We start from the raw sequence: 18,817 nt of genomic DNA on the forward strand, positions 1-18,817 counted from the left end.
CAGTGCTAACCACTGAGCCACCGTGCCGCCCTTTAGCATCTTTTTAAAGACCTAAAATGCTACAATGAGTCTGTCAGTGACACATTTAAGTGCCCATAATCCAAATGTGCAAAGCTTGTGTGCAAAGATTACGTTTGGGCCTAGCCAGAGTCCTGCCTTAAACCAAATTAAGCATCTTTTAAAAGACTTAGAATTTAGGCCACCCAATATTTCCATGCCCCAAATCCAAAAGTACAAAACTTGTTCCAATACAAAACTGGATCTAACTGCAAGTAAAGTATTGCTGATCTAAATAGTTCAGAAACACAAATTAGGAATATTTGAGATGTTTTATGAAAGGGGGAACTTACAAAAGCAGCAATATTTAAAATATTTCCCCAACTTAACACCTGAATGTCATCTATTCCTATGCTGCAGGTTGCCAAATGCTTATCAGCGGTGCGCAAAAGACAACACCATTTGGAGGGGTTATAAAGTGCGAGCCTTCAGAGCTCCATCATCTCGGTGTTTGTCCTCTGTGGACTGTGTGACACTTTTACTGTGGGTTCGGTTTAAAAGACAAGCTCTTTCTTTTAATAAACGACATGGCAGAGTGCACTTTTATGTCTGTGAGGTAACAGTAATGATGTGCCGAGGAGATCCGTCTCGCTGCCCTTGCTGAAGAGGAAACTAAAGTAGCGGCGTATAAATACTGTGTAGAGATGCATGAGACTGGTGTCGGGATCATTGATTCTGAAAGGCTTTCAGCACATTCAAAAACATGATGGCTGCATTTGAGTCAAACAGATCATATAAAATATTCTTTGCCAAGCATTTGTGACAGGGCTCATAAAACCTGCATACAGTCAGAATTATGAGCCCTCCTGAATATATTTTTCCCCCCAATTTCCGTTTAACGGTAAGAAGATTTTGTTTAGTGCATTTCTAAACATGATAGTTTTAATAACTCATCTCTAATAACTGATTTATTTTATCTTTGCCATGATGACAGTACATAATATTGTTCAAGATACTAGTATTCAGCTTAAAGTGACATTTAAAGGCTTAATTAGCTTAATAAGGTTAAAGTCGGGTAATTAGGCAGGCCATTCTATAACAGTGGTTTGTTCTAATAGATAATCCAAAACTAATATTGCTCAAGGGGGCTAATAATATTGACCTAAAATGGCTTTAAACAATTAAGAACTGCTTCTATTCCAGCTGAAATAAAACAAATAAGACTTTCTCCAGAAGAACAAATATATAGAGGAAATAGTGTGAACAATCCCTGAATCTGTTCAACATCATTTGGGAAATATTAAAAGAAAAAAAAAATAAGCATTCACAAAAGGGCTAATAATAACTGTGTGAAATAAATCATCTTTATTTTCATGTTTATTTCACTTTTGTTTTGATTTTTATTTTGCATAATATTATAGGTTCATAAACTCTGCAACTTCTACAATCCACACATTAGCCAAATATTAGTCCTCCAATAATGTTAATTACATCATTCATTCATTTTCTTTTCAGCTTAGTCCCTTTATTCTTGTTTTCTCTTGTTGTTTTATTGCTCTTGTTGATTGTACGGTGTCCTTGAGTTGCAAGAAAGGCGATTTTAAATAAAATGTATTATTATTATTATTATTATTGTTAATTAGGGGTAGCCACAATGGAATGAACCGCTTTTGGAGGCATATCCAGCTGCAACCCATCCCAGGGAAACACCAATACACTCCTACATTCACACACAAATTAGCTTACCCAATTCACCTATACCGCATGTCTTTGAACTTGTGGGGGAAACCGGAGCACCCGGAGGAAAACTACGGGGAGAACATGCAAACTCTATACAGAAACGCCAACTGACCCAGCCGACCTTCTTGCTGTGAGGCGGATGTGCTGCCCACTGCGCCACCGTGCAGCCCATGTTAACTGCAATCTTAATCTTGTTTTTAAACAACCTGGGTTATAGCACATATGAAATGTACCATAGTGATTTGTGGTAAATACTATAATCAATCAATCAATCAATCAATCAATCAATCAATCAATCAAATCAATCAATCAATCAATCAATCAATCAATCAATCAATCAACTTTTATTTATGTAGCCCTTTAACCAAGCTTGACCAAAGAGCTTCACACAAGTAAAAGCAAGTTATAAACACCACAACAAAAAAGCCGAACCCTAAAACATAACCAAGTGTCAGTGCTGTGCATTAAAAGCCCATTTAAACAAGTGGGTCTTAAGCTTGGCTTTAAAAAGTAACAGGTCAGTGATCATACGAAGCTCATCAGGAGGGGTATTTCAGAGTTTAGGACCTGCCACTGCAAAAGAGCGATCACCCCACTCCTTGTATCTTGAGGGACTTCAAGCAGAAGTTGGTCAGCAGATCGCAAAGCTCTGCTGGGTTTGTGAACGTGCAAGAAAGCAGGAAAAGCAAATACTATGGAAGTCAATGGTTACAGGTTTCCAACATTCTTCAAAACATCTTATTTTATGTCTAACAGAATCAAGAAACTCCTAAAGGTTTGAAAACAAGTAAATGATGACAGAATTTGGGTGAACTGCCGCTTTAAGGACTGGATTTGTTTAGATAAAGTTAATATAAATAGCTGGAATACATTTAACTTAGCTTAGACATGCTCGCCTGTGAGAAAAGAAATAAAATAATCACAATTGAACCATCCCATAATCACTTCTGGTTCCCAAGGGTGTGCGAGCGCTATATTTAGACTGCCCAGTCCGGCTAAAATAAGCAACACAAGCGTATTGATGTAAAAAGGCTCAGCGCTTGACAGCGTCTACACAGAAATGACAAAAACATGAATTACAGTAGAGACGCTAAAATATTCAACAACCATAATATATCAACCGCGCTTTTGTTTTTCCTGCTGAAGAGAAGAAAAAAAGGCCCAGTAACAGTTTCTCTCCTCCGCCATATTTTATTAATGATGCTCCTCATTTTGCTACTTCCACAGGCCACGATCTTGCTTACTGCGCAGAGATCAATAATTCAAAGTCTCCTAAAGACAGGAATACCTTCAAATTGTGTTGACTTTTGCCTCTACTACTGTGCACACAGCCTAATTAAAATAGGAGACAGAGGAAAACATTTCCGCCGTGTTGTGGGGAGAAATTCTTTGATTTTGTGCTGTCTGCTGCTGCTGCTTCTAGAACCAAAACAACTATATAGTCCACTTCACTACTGCATATGACAGAAAATGATCGCTTTGTGTGTAGTGTATGAAACTTAATGTCTAACCAGGACCGTAGCCAGCCTGGTGAAAGGTGGGGTTGTTTTTTTCTCAAAAAGTGGGCCTCATTTTCCCATTAAAAGGTGCTGTATTTAAGTTTCTAACTCGTATTAAGCATAAAACACCAGCATATGCTTGCAGATATTTCAGAAACATCCTAAGTGAACATTCTTGTTTATCTGAAAAACAATGCCGAAGTCAGATACTCTGCTTTGAAATGTGCAGAATTAAACATATGAAATCTGAAAAAAATATTCATTCGTTTCATCAATCTGGCAACCTGCGCTAGCGTTTGTTTTGAACCAGGCGTGGAGTACCTAGTTCAACCACTGGGTGGCAAACTTACATACTGCACCTTTGATTTAAATAGATGTTAAGCCCTATTTTTAGCTGGATTAGCTTGTCGGATGGTCATCATAACTACACTTTTTGATGATTTTTAAAGATTTGGAATTAAGAAATGTGAAAAAAAACACTTATTTAATTTTTTAAAAATGTAAACTTATTAAATTAATCCATTTTAATATAAATTACAAATAACAAACTGGCCAGGGCATTCAACTTTCAGAGTGTCAGAATTTGGCCATTTGAATAATAAAAAAATTATAGATAATAATAAAATTAATAATAATAATAATAATAATAATAATAATAAAATTACATAAAATAATAATAAAATGTAATAATAATAATAATATTAATAATAATAATAATAATAAAATTACATAAAATAATAATAAAATATAATAATAATAATAATAATAATCATAACAAAATGACACAAAATAATAAAAATAAAAATATAATAATAATAATAATAATAATAATAATAATAATAATAATAATAATTTTTTTTAAATATACATTTTTTATATAAATCTGTTTTAATATAAATTACAAATAACAAACTGGACACTCAACTTTCCTTAATCAGAATTTGGCCAATTGAATAAAAAAATATAGACAATAATAATAATAATAATAATAATAATAATAATAACATAAAACAATGATAAAAAATTATACAAATAAAAAACAGTAAAAATTTAATAATAATAATAATAATAATAACTTAACACAAAATAATAATAATTTAAAAATAAAAAATATAATAATATTAATTATAATTTTATTGATAATAATAATAATAACAACAACAACATAAAACATAAAAACATAAAAAATAATACAAATAAATAAATAACAACAAAAATAAGATTAAATAAAATAACATAAAAAAATAATAATAACTTAACACAAAATAATAATAAAAAAATTAAAAAATTTAATTATAATAATTTTAATGATAATAATAATAACAACAACAATAATAATAATAATGTAGAGTTTTACAACTTTTCTATCCTCTTTTGTAAAAAAAAAAAATGTAACCTAACCAGTACTGCGAAACACTCACTCACTCGCACACTCACACTCACACTAACACACACACACACACACACACACACACACACACACACACACACACACACACACACACACACACACACACACACACACACACACACACGCACACACGCACACACGCACACACGCACACACGCACACACACACACACATTTATACAATATGGCCAATTTAGTTAATCAATTCCCCTATAACACATGAATTTGGACTGTGATGGAAACCAGAGAACACGGAGGAAACCCACACCAACATGGGGAGAACATGCAAACTCCACACAGAAACTCAAACCAGCGACCTTCTTGTTGTGAGGACACTGTGCTAACCACAGAGCCACCGTACCACCAACTACTAAACTGGGGATTTTTATAATGTCTTTGTAGCTGAGGGTGAAAGAGAGAGGTAAAGTGGGATTGACTTTAATCTTAGCTTGGCTAAAAAGAAATAGACAAAGGTCTACATTTGATAATGCCATTGCAGAATGATTGACTTGCTTTGTGCAAACATACTACAGCAGAGAAAGAGGATGAATAATTCAGAGCACTTTACCTTTGTTTTAGAACTTTTCCAAACAAAACTGAGGTCAAAGTAAAGTTATGAAGGAGCTGTGGTGGCTTTATTGCATCAAACCCCGGACAGTCTGAAAACACTACTGCATCATCTGCATGGGCATGATGAGTTTATTTTATATACATCATTCTATTTAGGGAGGCACGGTGGTTAGCACTGTGGCCTCACGGCTAGAAGGTCACTGATTCGAGTCCTGGCTTGGCCAGTTGGCATTTCTGTGTAGAGTTTGCATGTTGGCGTTCTCCCCACAGTGCAGAGCATTTAAGAGTCCAATCTCTGATCCTGGAGGCACATCAAGAGCATTTCAGACAGCTCTTATCCATCCCGTTCACTTCTCGCTGTCTTTACTAATGAGTTGAGCGGAATTAAGTGTGTTTGATTAGAAGGACTCTACTATTGGTTGTGGAAAATTGGTCTAAATGAAAGCCGATCCGCTTGACAGTTCGCTGAACGTCTTGCCGGATTGATTTCTGATACTGTAGTTGATTCAAGTATCCAACAACAGCAGTAACATCTCAAGTTTCCTTCATGGTGACATATCGATGAAAGGACTGACTGAAAAAACAACAAAGCAGTCATCTTCATCAGCAGGAATCAAGCTGATTGTTTGCATTGATTGTTGGGCTTTCAGACATCACGCCCAAAGACCAGCTCTTCACACATCAGTAAAGCAAGTAAAGGGAAACCACGAGCTCCTTACAAGAGACATCTGCCGCAAATAAATGATGCAAAATCAGTAGTCGGGTGATCTTCTTTCACCTCCACCGCCATTTTAGGGTCGTATTGTATATTATAGTATAATTCTTGATATTAACAAACCGTTATCTATGCTTTTTTAGCTCAATGCACTCCTAATCTGCTGCTTATTGATGCTTGTTAAGATAGTAGTTGGGTTTAGGTGTAGACCCTTTTCACATTTCCAGGTTTCAAGTCATAGTTGGTCAACTTAGGGTGCTTTCACATCTGTAGTTCGCTTCATTTGGTCTGCACCAAGGGTATTAAATGATGCATTGTCTTTGGGTCGTTTTCACACCACACTGCTGGCTTTGGTCCGAACCAGTTGAAACGATCCAAAATGCAGTCATCTGACAAAATCCTCATCTCTCATTGGCCAGATGTTGTTGAACATATTTCCTAAACTGCTTATTGATTGGTCAGAATTCACGTGCGGGAAAATGCCAGTGAACTCCCGCAGGTAAACAAAACCTTTTACTATGAAGGGGCGACTGCGCTGGCTGATTGTATCCCTGCTTTAGACAAACTATACATTACGTAAATGAAGCGCGGCTGCGGCTGGAAAACAGTGTTTAATGCATCGCTCGTCACTTCAGGAGGAGGCGTGAATTAATTTAGCTAAACTGCGACATGCTCATCTTGCGAAAATATTACCAACGATGCATCAGGTCATGTTTTTCTCTCTCTGTTGGTAAAGCGCTGTCAACAAATATTTTTCCTCCATATCCCATAATGCACAGCACATCGGCCTACGGCAGCTGGATTAGTCCAAAAGGTGCAGTACTTTTTGCAGTTGGACCTGTTGTAGTACGGATCATATTCTCACCACAATCGAACCACTCCAGGGTTCGTTTGAAAGCGTACAGAGACCACTTCTTCAAGCAGGTCTCGGTACGCTTATTTGGTCCGCTTTTGGTGCGCACTCGAGTACGACTGCTGCATTCTCACCTGCCCAAACCAACCACACCAAAAGGGGAAACGAACTCTAGTGCGATTCAATAAAACTAAACAAGGCAGGTGTGAAAGCACCCTTAGAGTGCAGTGAATGAGTATGTTTGCTGAAATAATAAAAGAGACTCTGCGACATGTAGTCTGGCTCATTTGCTGCCCACGGTAAGTCAAGATTTTATCAAGACTCAACCGCATAATCCGACAGAGTGACTTTTGTAATCATGTGATCTGGCCGAGGCTTCAATCATAATAACAGGCAGGTAATAATCCACTAGTTATTAGTGTCTATTAGTCACTAAAGTGTTTACATGATCATTTAATGGCGTTACAGTGGTGCACTGAGCAGCACGATCACCTCACAGCATGAAGGTCACTGATTTGACCCCTAGCTGGCATTTCTGTGTGGAGTTGGCATGCTCTCGCCATGTCTGTGTGGGTTTCCTTCAGGTGCTCCGGTTTCTCCTACAAGTCCAGAGACATGCACTGAAGGGGAATTGGGTATGCTATATTGGCCATAGTTTATGAGTGTGAATGGGTGCTTACCAGCAATGGGTTGCAGCTCAAACGGACAATAAAAAGTCGTGTGATCTGACCGGGGCTTCAATCATAATACCGTGCAGGTAATAAGCCACTAGTTATTAGTAGCTGCGTCTCTAATGGCACTCTATACACTATGCACTATGTACTAATGCACTTACACACTCAACAGGATAGTATATGTGTGTAGTGTCGTCCCAAATGGCACACTAATGTTTGTTTACTAAGCGGAAATTCAAACCGTTTCCCTGATCACGTTTGCCGGTTGCCAAATCAGTGAAATAAACGATCAGGTTATCAAATAATACCTGCCGTGATTATAACCACATTCACCATCGGGAGGCGCTATAATCACTCTCATAGGAGAATTTAGCTTTCACCATCCAAAATAAATAAAGTTATCCAACATGTGCGCCCGATAGCTCCGCCTCTTCCGCTACGTGAGCAAACCTGCGGTGGTTGAGTGCGTGAAGTGTCCATCATTACACACTTCATTTTAGCGGCTGAATGAGTGCATCATCCAGGTAATTTAAGTGCATGGCCAATTTAGCATACCCAAATTGTTAGAGTTTTCAATGTGAACGCACTACTTACACTATTTATACTACAAAATGGCGTAGAATAGTGCATATGTATGCGATTTGGGACGCAGCTAGAGTCTATTGGTCACTAAAGTGTTGATATGATAATATAATGGCGTCACGGTGGCATACTGAGCAGCACGATCACCTCACAGCATGAAGGTCGCTGGTTCGAGCCCCAGCTGGCATTCCTGTGTGGAGTTTGCATGCTCTCCCTGTGTCTGTGTGGGTTTCCTTCGGGTGCTCACGTTTCCCCCTCAAGTCCAGAGACATGCGCAATATGTGAATTGGGTATGCTAAATTAGCCATGGTGTATGAGTGTGAATGGGAGTGTATGGGTGCTTCCCAGCGATGGGTTGCAGCTCAAAGGGGATCCACTACATAAAACATATGCTGGATAAATTGATGGTTCATTCTGCTGTGGCGAACACAAGAATAATAAAGGGTCAAGAAGGTTTTCAAGACTAAACCGCATAATCTGACACAGTGACTTTTGTAACGGACAATAAAAAGTCGTATGATCTGACCGGGGCTTCAATCATAATAACGTGCAGGTAATAAGCCACTAGTTAATAGTAGCTGATTCTCTAAAAGTGAAGTGTCCATCATTACACACTTCATTTTAGCGGCTGAATGAGTGCATCATCCAGGTAATTTAAGTGCATGGCCAATTTAGCATACCCAAATTGTTAGAGTTTTCAATGTGAACGCACTACTTACACTATTTATACTACAAAATGGAGTAGAATAGTGCATATGTATGCGATTTGGGACGCAGCTAGAGTCTATTGGTCACTAAAGTGTTGATATGATAATATAATGGCGTCATGGTGGCATACTAAGCAGCACGATCACCTCACAGCATGAAGGTCGCTGGTTCGAGCCCCAGCTGGCATTTCTGTGTGGAGTTTGCATGCTCTCCCTGAGTCTGTGTGGGTTTCCTTCGGGTGCTCACGTTTCCCCCTCAAGTCCAGAGACATGCGCAATAGGGGAATTGGGTATGCTTGGGTAAGCCATGGTGTATGAGTGTGAATAGGAGTGTATGGGTGCTTCCCAGCGATGGGTTGCAGCTGAAAGGGCATCCACTGCATTAAACATATGCTGGATAAGTTGGCGGTTCATTCCGCTGTGGCGAATCCCAGATTAATAAAGGGACTAAGCTGAAAAGAAAATGAATGATTGAATAATAATATACCATTTAACATGAGCTAAATCAAGGCAATTCTTAAGATTTTTCAAGACAACTCAATTATTTTATGTTCAATCGACTTATAATAAAGTTGACTTAATTGATTTGTGCTGGAACAAATGTTTGAGGAACCCAGCAGTTTTTACGGGGTAGCTTTGTAAGCACGGAACAAAAAAATAAATCAGATTGTGTTATTATTTCATCACTACAGAAACACCTCAAAGCAGAACATCTTTAATTCAGTAAACGTGGGCGCCATCAGGACTGAGTATATTCTAACTCACTCCAGCTACCCCGGCGTGTCACCGTGACATGCGCCCGCAAAGTACCAGCTTGTTATCTTTTACCTTTTAGAATTGAAATTAAGTGCAAAGATTTCATCCCGCGCTGCCTAAAGAAACTAAATCTGACATTGAGAATCTAGCGCAGCGGTGTGATCTTGAGCGATAATAAGCTCCGTTTGGCTGTGAGAGGAGCGCGAACTGGTATCAGTTATCACTTCAAACGAATAGAGCATGAACAGTAAACAGCGGACTCATTTGAAGTCATTTCCTTTCACTTTACACCACTACTGAAAGCTCCTCTCAGCTCAAATAATGGAGGACAAAACTAACTAATGCAGAAATGAGCATTGTAAACAGTGTGTGAATTTTACATTGATGATCAGGGGTTAGTTTGTGTAAGTTATTTATGCATTTGTTTTAATTGCATCTAGTTTATTAATACCATGCATGTAAGTGTTCAGTGTTTTGAGGAGTATTTAATGTATTCTGAGCTACAGAATCCTCTGATTGGCTATTTCAGATGTTGCAGTAGATCAAACTATGAATCTAATACGACTTATACTCTCAGGCTAGAGCAGAGGATATAAGTATTGGATGCTTTTTCCTGGGAATAATGCGTCTAAAGGAGCTGCTAACATGGCATTAAAACTGATTTTAGTAAAAACCCCAACAATACAAACATAAACCTAAACTAAAAGGTATGTGTAACAAAAACAGAAAGACACAAGGAGAAACTACTGAAATTATTTGATACTTCATATAAAATTCTTGTTTAGTGATGACAGCTTAAAGATGCCTCTCATATGGAGAATAAAGTCTCATGCAGTGCTCAGGTGTGAGTTTCTCACAGACTACAACAGAGTGTCAAAATCTCGATGCTTCTGTGGGTCTTGTCTATCAAATCTGAGCTTTATTTGGTAATCTCCATTGGATTTGGATCAGGTGATTGGCTGGGCCATTCTACAGCTTGATTTTCTTTCTCTGAAAGGCCCCGTTTACACTGTCAGGTCTTGATGCCCAATTCTGATTTGTTGCCTATATCTGATTTGTTTGCCTGTCCGTTTACACGTTGTTTTAATTGTGACACATTTCCAATTCATTCGCTTACACTTGCCATACAATTTACGATGTCGCGCATGCATCAAGGCGGGTTCTAGCATCTGCGCCACACTAGCCACGATGGAAGAAATTGTCTTGTTTTTAGCTCTGCCAAATATGCAAAGTGTAGTATAAGCAGGTAATGGTTCAGTCCAGATTTGTTTTCTGTGCATATACGGATTTATTTAGTTGTTATCAACATCTGGGGAAAATTTCAAGTCAAGAGCCCCTTTAGAGATACAGCTGAAGTCAGAATTATTAGCCCCCCTGAATTATTAGACCGCTTGTTTATTTTTTCCCCCATTTTCTGTTTACTGGAGAGCAGATTTCTTCAACATATTTCCAAACATAATAGTTTTAATAACTCATCTCTAATAAATGATTTATTTAATCTTTGTCATGATGACAGTAAATAATATTAGACTAGATATTCTTCAAGACACTTCTATACAGCTTACAGTGACATTTAAAGGCTTAACTGGGTTAATTAGGGTAACTAGGCAGGTTAGGGTAATTAGGCAAGTTATTGTATAACGATGGTTTGTTCTGTAGATTATCGAGAGAAAAATGTAGCTTTAAGAGCCTAATAATTTTGTCCCTAAAATGGTGTTTAAAAAATTAAAAACGGCTTTTATTCTAGCCGAAATAAAACAAATCAGACTTTCTCCAGAAGAAAAAATATTATTAGACATACTGTGAAAATTTTCTTGCTCTGTTAAATATCATTTGGAAAATATTTTAAAAAGAAGAAAAAAAAAATGTTTTATGAGAAAAATGGTGACGTGTTCAATACCTATATTGAACTGTGCTGGTGGATGATTTGTTTCGCTCTGTGGAAAATAAACATGTAATTATTGTATCACAAACCTCTGTCGTATATTTACTTTTTTTCCTAATATGTCATTATTTTAAAGATTATGTCTCGAGCATCTGATTTTTCCTCGGTGCTGGTGTGCTTTCATTTTCTCCGTCTCACTCGTGGCAAGTTCAGATGAGAGAGTGTTTAATAAGCAACCCTGGTAAAAAATATATACATTTAGATTTAAAAGAAAAGGTCACACTTTATTTTGATGGTCGTTTGTTGAATTTAAGTAATAGTGCATCTACATGCCAACTAATTCTCATTAGATTATAAGTAGACTGTTAGGTTGGGGTTAGTGTAACTTGACATGTACATGCAAAGTTTCTTATAGTCAGTTAACGGAGCTGTATCAGCAGATATTAAGCAGACGGTCTACTAATACATTTACATTTTTACATTTAGTCATTTAGCAGACGCTTTTATCCAAAGCGACTTACAAATGAGGACAAGGAAGCTATTTACACAACTAAGAGCAACAACGAATAAGTACTAAAGGCAAGTTTCAGGTCTGTAAAGTCTAAGAAGGGAAGTATTATTAGTATTAGTATTTTTTATTTTATTTTTTTACTCGAACAGATCATCAAAATAAAGTGTTACCAAAAGAAAATATCTTTATCTTAAAAAGGAAACACAGTTTTCATCCTATCCATGTCATAATAAATGCCCTTAAATAACGTAGCCTAGTTGTCAGTAAGCATGAGTACGCTACAGAAACCCTGTCATTAACTGGTAGCACGTTATCTATTACTTTACAGACTTACCTATTTCTTACACATTATATTATTTATATATAATGTTCATAGTACATCCATCTGTAAATATCACTACAGTTTTCCTATATCTGCACTTTATAACTTATTCCTGTATCCTGCACTTGCTGCCATTGCACTGCTGGTTAGACCTAAACTGCATTTCGTTGCATTGTACTTGTACATGTGTAATGACAATATAGTTGAATCTAATCTAATCTAAATCTAATCTAATTTAAAACTACTAGTAACTTTTTAAAAATGTAGAGTTGAATTTTCACATCAAAAGTGGACGGAGCAGAGATCAACATCCCATAATGCAATTTACATCCAGGATGTTTTTTTTACAGCATGCCCGTCGGCAGTGCCTTGAAGGGCAGCATTACGGTGGTGGTGGTTTAGTGGTGTATTTTGTCACAGAGAGCAGACGTGGGCTTTGCTTGAGCTTATTTGCTGTGATTGACACCTGACTGCGGCTCGTCAGAACGGAACGCGGATATGGGACGCCCCGTAATGTGGGCTGTCGTCTCTGCGGCTGTCAGGATTTGCATAATCACACTAATATCCCAAATGGCCAGAGTGATTCTAGTGCGGGGCGGCTGTCAATCATCATCAGCGGGGAGCCTATCAATCACGCACACACCCAGACACACACATGACTTGTTCCTATATCCCAGTGGGGGACTCTCAAAGATGTTTCAGAAGGTATGAAAACTAACACTGGGGAGTACCTTTTCAAAAAGCACATGTGTAACCAGAGAGTCCATATTGGTGCGTTTCATAGGGCTGCACACACAATATATGGTATCAGCATCGATATATCGCAATAGGATCATTTGCAGTTGTCACATCACAGGATATACAATGTTGAGTCTGTCATTTGCATGCATTTTTCAGGCCTGTGACTGTGTGAGGATTTCAAAAGCATTCTGGCATAAGAAACAGCATCATATTTAACTTTAAAGGGCAACCATTTTACCCCTTTTTTAAGATTTAAGATAAACACACACACACACACATACACACGCATCCACTGGAGGAGGAAATTACCCAGGAACTGGACCACAAAACAGTGAACCAACAAACTACTCGGCTATTATTTATATCTTTCAGGTAATTAATTCTAGGACACCAGTGGAAAGGCGACGCTGCCTCCTTGCTCTGAGCTTTCTGCATGCCAAAAGCTTTAAAAATAAGAGTGTGAAACTCGATTTAGGTTGAGGGCCAGATTGGACATAATGTCACCTTATGCGGATCATAAATTTTTATTTGGCCCTTGCGCATGCACAACACACACACACACACTTCTGCATCCCAGTATTAACTTTATGCTGCTGTAATAACCAGTATTGAGATATTAAACGAGGACGCATGTTGAAATTTACACATTTCACTCACCGCTGACCTTCAGATTTAATTATGAAACATGAATTAACGAAACAAAGGCTCGACTACTACAATATATAATAAGGCACATGTAATGTAATATTAACACAATAGAAATACAAACATAAATCTTACAATCCATTTGACTATTTTAATTCTAGATTCTTAAAATCAGTATTAATTTTCACTTCATATTCGAATATTTGTTTATGAATATCCACATTGTTTTTATCATGAGTGACTTGTACAACCATTAAACACATTTATTTATTTTCCTTCAGCGTAGTCTCTGTTTCAGCGGTCGCCACAGTGGAATGAACCACCAACTATTCCAGCATATGTTTTACGCAGGGGATGCCCTTCCAGCTGCAACCCAGTACTGGGAAACACCCATGCACACATTCACACACACACTCAAACTGTACAGCGCATGGGTTTGGAAACCGGAGCACTCAGAGGAAACCCACGTCAACACAGGGAGAACATGCAAACTCCACACAGAAATGCCAACTGACCCAGCGGGGACTCGAACCGGTGACCTTCTTGCTGTGAGTGCTAACCACTGACCCACCGTGTGACCACACCATCCTTGGATAGATACAAAAGTGTCTTCAAATTAAAAGTGCAAGCCTAAACACGGTTTAAACTCGAATATTATTAATAAACCTTGCCATTTTAATGTTTAGGGTCAGAAAGCTTATGTGTATGACACACATACATTACACATATATATTACACACATATACATAACAACTGTATATATATATATATATATATATATATATATATATATATATATATATATATATATATATATATATATATATATATATATATGTATATATATATATATATATATAATTTTAAAATTGTAATGTATTTCCATAATAGCAAAGGTGAATTTCAGCAGCATCATTCTAGTTTTTATATTTCATAAATCATTCTAATATGGTGACAGCAATGTTTACTATTTTAATAGTTTTATTTTCTTGAATCTGATCATTTTTTCAGCCACAATGAACTGAAAAAAATTGTGTGTAAATAAAAATAAATAAATAAATAAAAATAAATAAATAAATAAGTAAAAATGAAAAATAATTTTAAAAAATGAATAAATACACAAATACAATTAAAAATAATAAAAATAAACAAATAAATAAAAATTTGAAATTATAAAAAATAAATTAAAATAAATAAATTAAAATAAATAAATAGATAAATAAAAAATGAAAAATGAAAAAGAATAAAAATGAATAAAAAATAAAAATAAATAATTAATAAATTAATTAATAATTAAAAAAAAAAAAAAATATATATATATATATATATATATATATATATATATATATATATATATATATATATATATATATATATTAAATAAATAAAAATAATAATAAAATACATACATAAATAAATAAGTATAATTAAATAAATATTTGTAAATATATATATATATCAAATATAAATAAATTTTAAATGATAAATTTATTATCATGGTGTTTCCCAGTGACGGGTTGCAGCTGGAAGGGCATCCGCTACTTAAAACATATGCTGGAACAGTTGGCGGTTCATTTTGCTGTGACAACCCCATATGAATAAAGAGACTAAGTCAAATAGAAAATGAATGAATGAATTCTTGTGGAAACCAAGATAATTATTAAATTTCAGCCTCAATGAACAGAAAAAAAAACAAAAAACAAACAAACACTTATTCAGAACAGTTCAGTTTCTGATTTTTTCATAAGGCTTCAGTCAATTTGGATCAAGTTGGTGCATTCGAGCATTGAAAAAAAAAAAAAATTAAAAAACAAAAACAAACCAATAATCTTAATCATTCCACGGTGAGTGTAATCATATATCTTATGTTAAATGTGTTACCTGGCGCAGTGTCCGGGCCACCAGGCTCTCCAGAACAGGCCCTCTATCCTCATGCAGGAGATGAACTTCATCCAGGATCAGCAGCCGGACCACCTGAGATAAAGCCACATCGCCCACACTCTTCCTGGTCACCACATCCCACTTCTCTGGAGTCGTCACCAACATCTACAACACAAAAAACACTCATTAGGAGTGGAAGCCCTAGTGAGACACGATCAGTAATGTAATTACTTGCCTTAATCTGAATTACTAGGAACCTGCATACTTTTTGACTACGATTTAGCCTGGTGTTTTGGATTTGTTTGCTAATAACTATTAAACTTCTTGCACTTGGATCCCATCTGTCTCCATGTCGTCACCACAGCCATTGTCACAATTATTTACTGTCATCAACGATCAAATAAATCAGCTATTAGAAATGATTTATTAAAATTATTATGATTAGAAATGTGCTCTCTGTTAAACAGAAATTGGGGAAAAAAATAAACATGGGGACTAATAATTCTGACTTCAACTGTACATTGCCAGGTTAAGATAAACCAGCAACACTGGAGGCTGTAATATACATTTGTGTCTTCGACTGGTATCAACAACATATGATCTGCAATGGTTTTCTACATGATGAACGATTCATTTTCTGGATGAATAGTCAACTGTTTAAAAGCGCTAATGCAGATGTGAGTGATTGTGTGTGCGTGACGTGAGATTTATACCACCCTCGAACATTTCCTATATGACTAACATTCATCTAATGTGTGTAATCTAACGTGTGTTGTGTACACCGGTCTCACTTTGTCCTCTCTCTCTCATAGAGGACGCTTTGTTTTTCATTAACAATGCCTTTACAAATGACTGGAGGAAAGTAGGTCTGTGAGCAGCTAAGTCTTAAGAAAAATGTCCTTTACATGTCTCGGGAGAATTCCAGGGGGGTTGTTTACTTGCTTAAATAAATAAATAAATAAATAAATAAATAAATAAATAAATAAAAAGTTAATTAAAAGACATGCTATAGAAATATACGCATCAGTACTTTCAGAAAAAAACACACATATGAACAGAAACGGTTTTCATTGTCACTGATTGACTTATTGGGCCCTATCATACACCCGGCGCAGTGTGGCGCAAGACGCGGCGCAGTAGTCTTTTGGTAGTTTCAGCTTGGCGCAAGAGTGGTTTTGAGGCGTTGCGCTACACTGTTTAAATAGCAAATGCATTAGCGCTCATTTGTGCGTTCTGGTCTAGAAAGTAAGGCGTTCTGAGGCGGACCGCTGGCGCGTCGCTATTTTGAGAATCTATAACAGATTTTTCATTAGACCAAAACAAACCCGGTCTAAACTCCAGCGCAGAGTTGCACCTCGCCTACACACTGCTTAATACACACAAGAGAGCAATAGGCAAATATCTTTACATATGAAAACATTTAAATATTAAGGATATATATAGGATATAATAAGAATATATATAGAATATAAATATAAAGGATTAAAATATTACAAACCATATTATTTTCTAGCCTACATAAATATGAAAATCACTGCTTTTATGTCTTCTTCATCTCGGGAGGCTTTTTCAGTTCATTCATAACAATCTGCTTTGGTATAATGTTATTATTATTAGCAGTATTATTTATTATATCCATATTTATATTTGTTTTATTAAAAACAAGCTTAGATTTGTCCACCTGTCAGGTTTTAGATCATATGGGGCACATCATGTGTATTTGGAAATAACTCAGTATTTTGACCACACTTGGTCATTTTTGTTTATTTATTTGTTTGCTGGAAATTAGAACTGAATTTAGAAATAGTTTTGAAACAAATCTTTGCGCTTAACAAACACAATTAGTTATTTATAGACTAATTGATGTCTGCGCGTAAAGGTTTCTCTATCCAAAAGCGAATGTGAAAGTAGATCCATTATCTCTCATTCTCATGCAGTAGATGCTCTGTTTAACTGTTTTCTGATAAAAACTGTGAACTGTTTGCTTGTGAAATGCTCAGTTTTTCCACTTAGACTCACTTTGCGTCCTGTAAATAGCGAATGCGCTCTTGGCGTGACGCAGCTGACTCTTAAAGGGAATGGGAGATGAGACTCTGATTGGTTTATTCTCAAAACACACCTATAACTCATTAAGAAAATAAACTCAACCCTTTTAGCCCATGTGCCATGGCGCAAAGCAGGTTTTCCCGTCCGTAAATGATCAAAAATGCGTTCTGAAATGCCCTGAAAGCGTTTACGCCCTGCGTTTTGCGCTCTGCGAATGGACCGTCAAAATAGAGCCCATTGTGTTGCTAGCTGAACCAATAGGAAGAATAGTATCATCATTATCTAACAGTGGTGTGTATGCATCTCAGTATTTTAAAAGTTCCAAAATGAAGCTAAATGTAAAGATGGGACGGAGTATGTGAGCTATAATAACTTCCCCCTGGGTTTTTACCGCTCCAATATACAGTTCATTTGGTTTGTTCTCCAGTTTTCCTGCATTGAGGTTTGCTTTGTTTGGCTGTATCTGTGCTACTTCATATAAACGACTGGATTTATCACTGAGACTGTCTTTATGTAAGGTTTGCTCTGAAACATCCAGAGCCTAAAGCCAATGTGTTTTAGCACATGTGCTCATTGAGACGTTAACCGAGGTCCTGACTCTCTGTGGTCGTTTTAAAATCCCAAGATGTCCTTCTAAAAAGAGTAGGGGTTTAACCCGGGCATCCTGACCACATTTGCTTACAGGCCTCTGTCCATCATGACCTCGTAACCATCCTCGTATAATAATTGGCTTCATCACACTCTCCTCTCCACCAATCAGCTGGTGTGTGGTGTGCTGTCTGGCGCAATATGGGCGCCAATCACATCATCCAGAAGGATGCTGCACACTGAAGGTGGATAAGAAAATCCCCCCCTTTCCCCCCAAAAAAGTGTAAAACGAGTGTCCAGAAAATAGCTATATAAATGTAAAGAATGATTAATTATTATTATTAATATTATTATTATTATCTGACGTTTCGTTAGAAAAGTGGCTAATTTGTAGGAATTGATTTGTATGAAATTGTAAGGACTTTTTTTTTTTTTGTGGCCCCAAACCCCACCCCTAACTGTGTATACATTGGGTAGATTTTTTTTGCGTAGTGAAGCATGGCTCTGTGCAGTGAACACTGCTCCATCTGAATGCAGCTGATTACTCGGCCCACACGGAATCTGATTGCGCAGAAATCCGCAGATTTTTAGTCCATTATTGAGTCTAATAATTTACTTGTGTGAAGGTGTGTAAATTTACATTAATCCATTTTTTACAAAATTCAGAAATAGCTAAAAAACAACAACCACAGACT

The 18,817-nt window shown here is 36.6% G+C and overlaps 1 protein-coding gene across 2 annotated transcripts in view; it reads right to left on the reverse strand.

Moving 5' to 3' along the window:
- ascc3 (activating signal cointegrator 1 complex subunit 3) overlaps positions 1 to 18,817 on the reverse strand; it is a 260,712-nt gene that overhangs the window by 128,053 nt on the left and 113,842 nt on the right. For both annotated transcript variants that reach the window (XM_073925683.1, XM_073925682.1), the window contains exon 11: positions 15,489 to 15,653. In XM_073925683.1, the coding sequence (XP_073781784.1) occupies positions 15,489 to 15,653 (165 nt within the window). The remainder of the gene's footprint in view (positions 1 to 15,488; positions 15,654 to 18,817) is intronic.

The sequence above is a fragment of the Danio rerio genome, chromosome 16 (assembly GCF_049306965.1).
Source record: "Danio rerio strain Tuebingen ecotype United States chromosome 16, GRCz12tu, whole genome shotgun sequence".
Classification (NCBI taxonomy): Eukaryota; Metazoa; Chordata; class Actinopteri; order Cypriniformes; family Danionidae; genus Danio; species Danio rerio.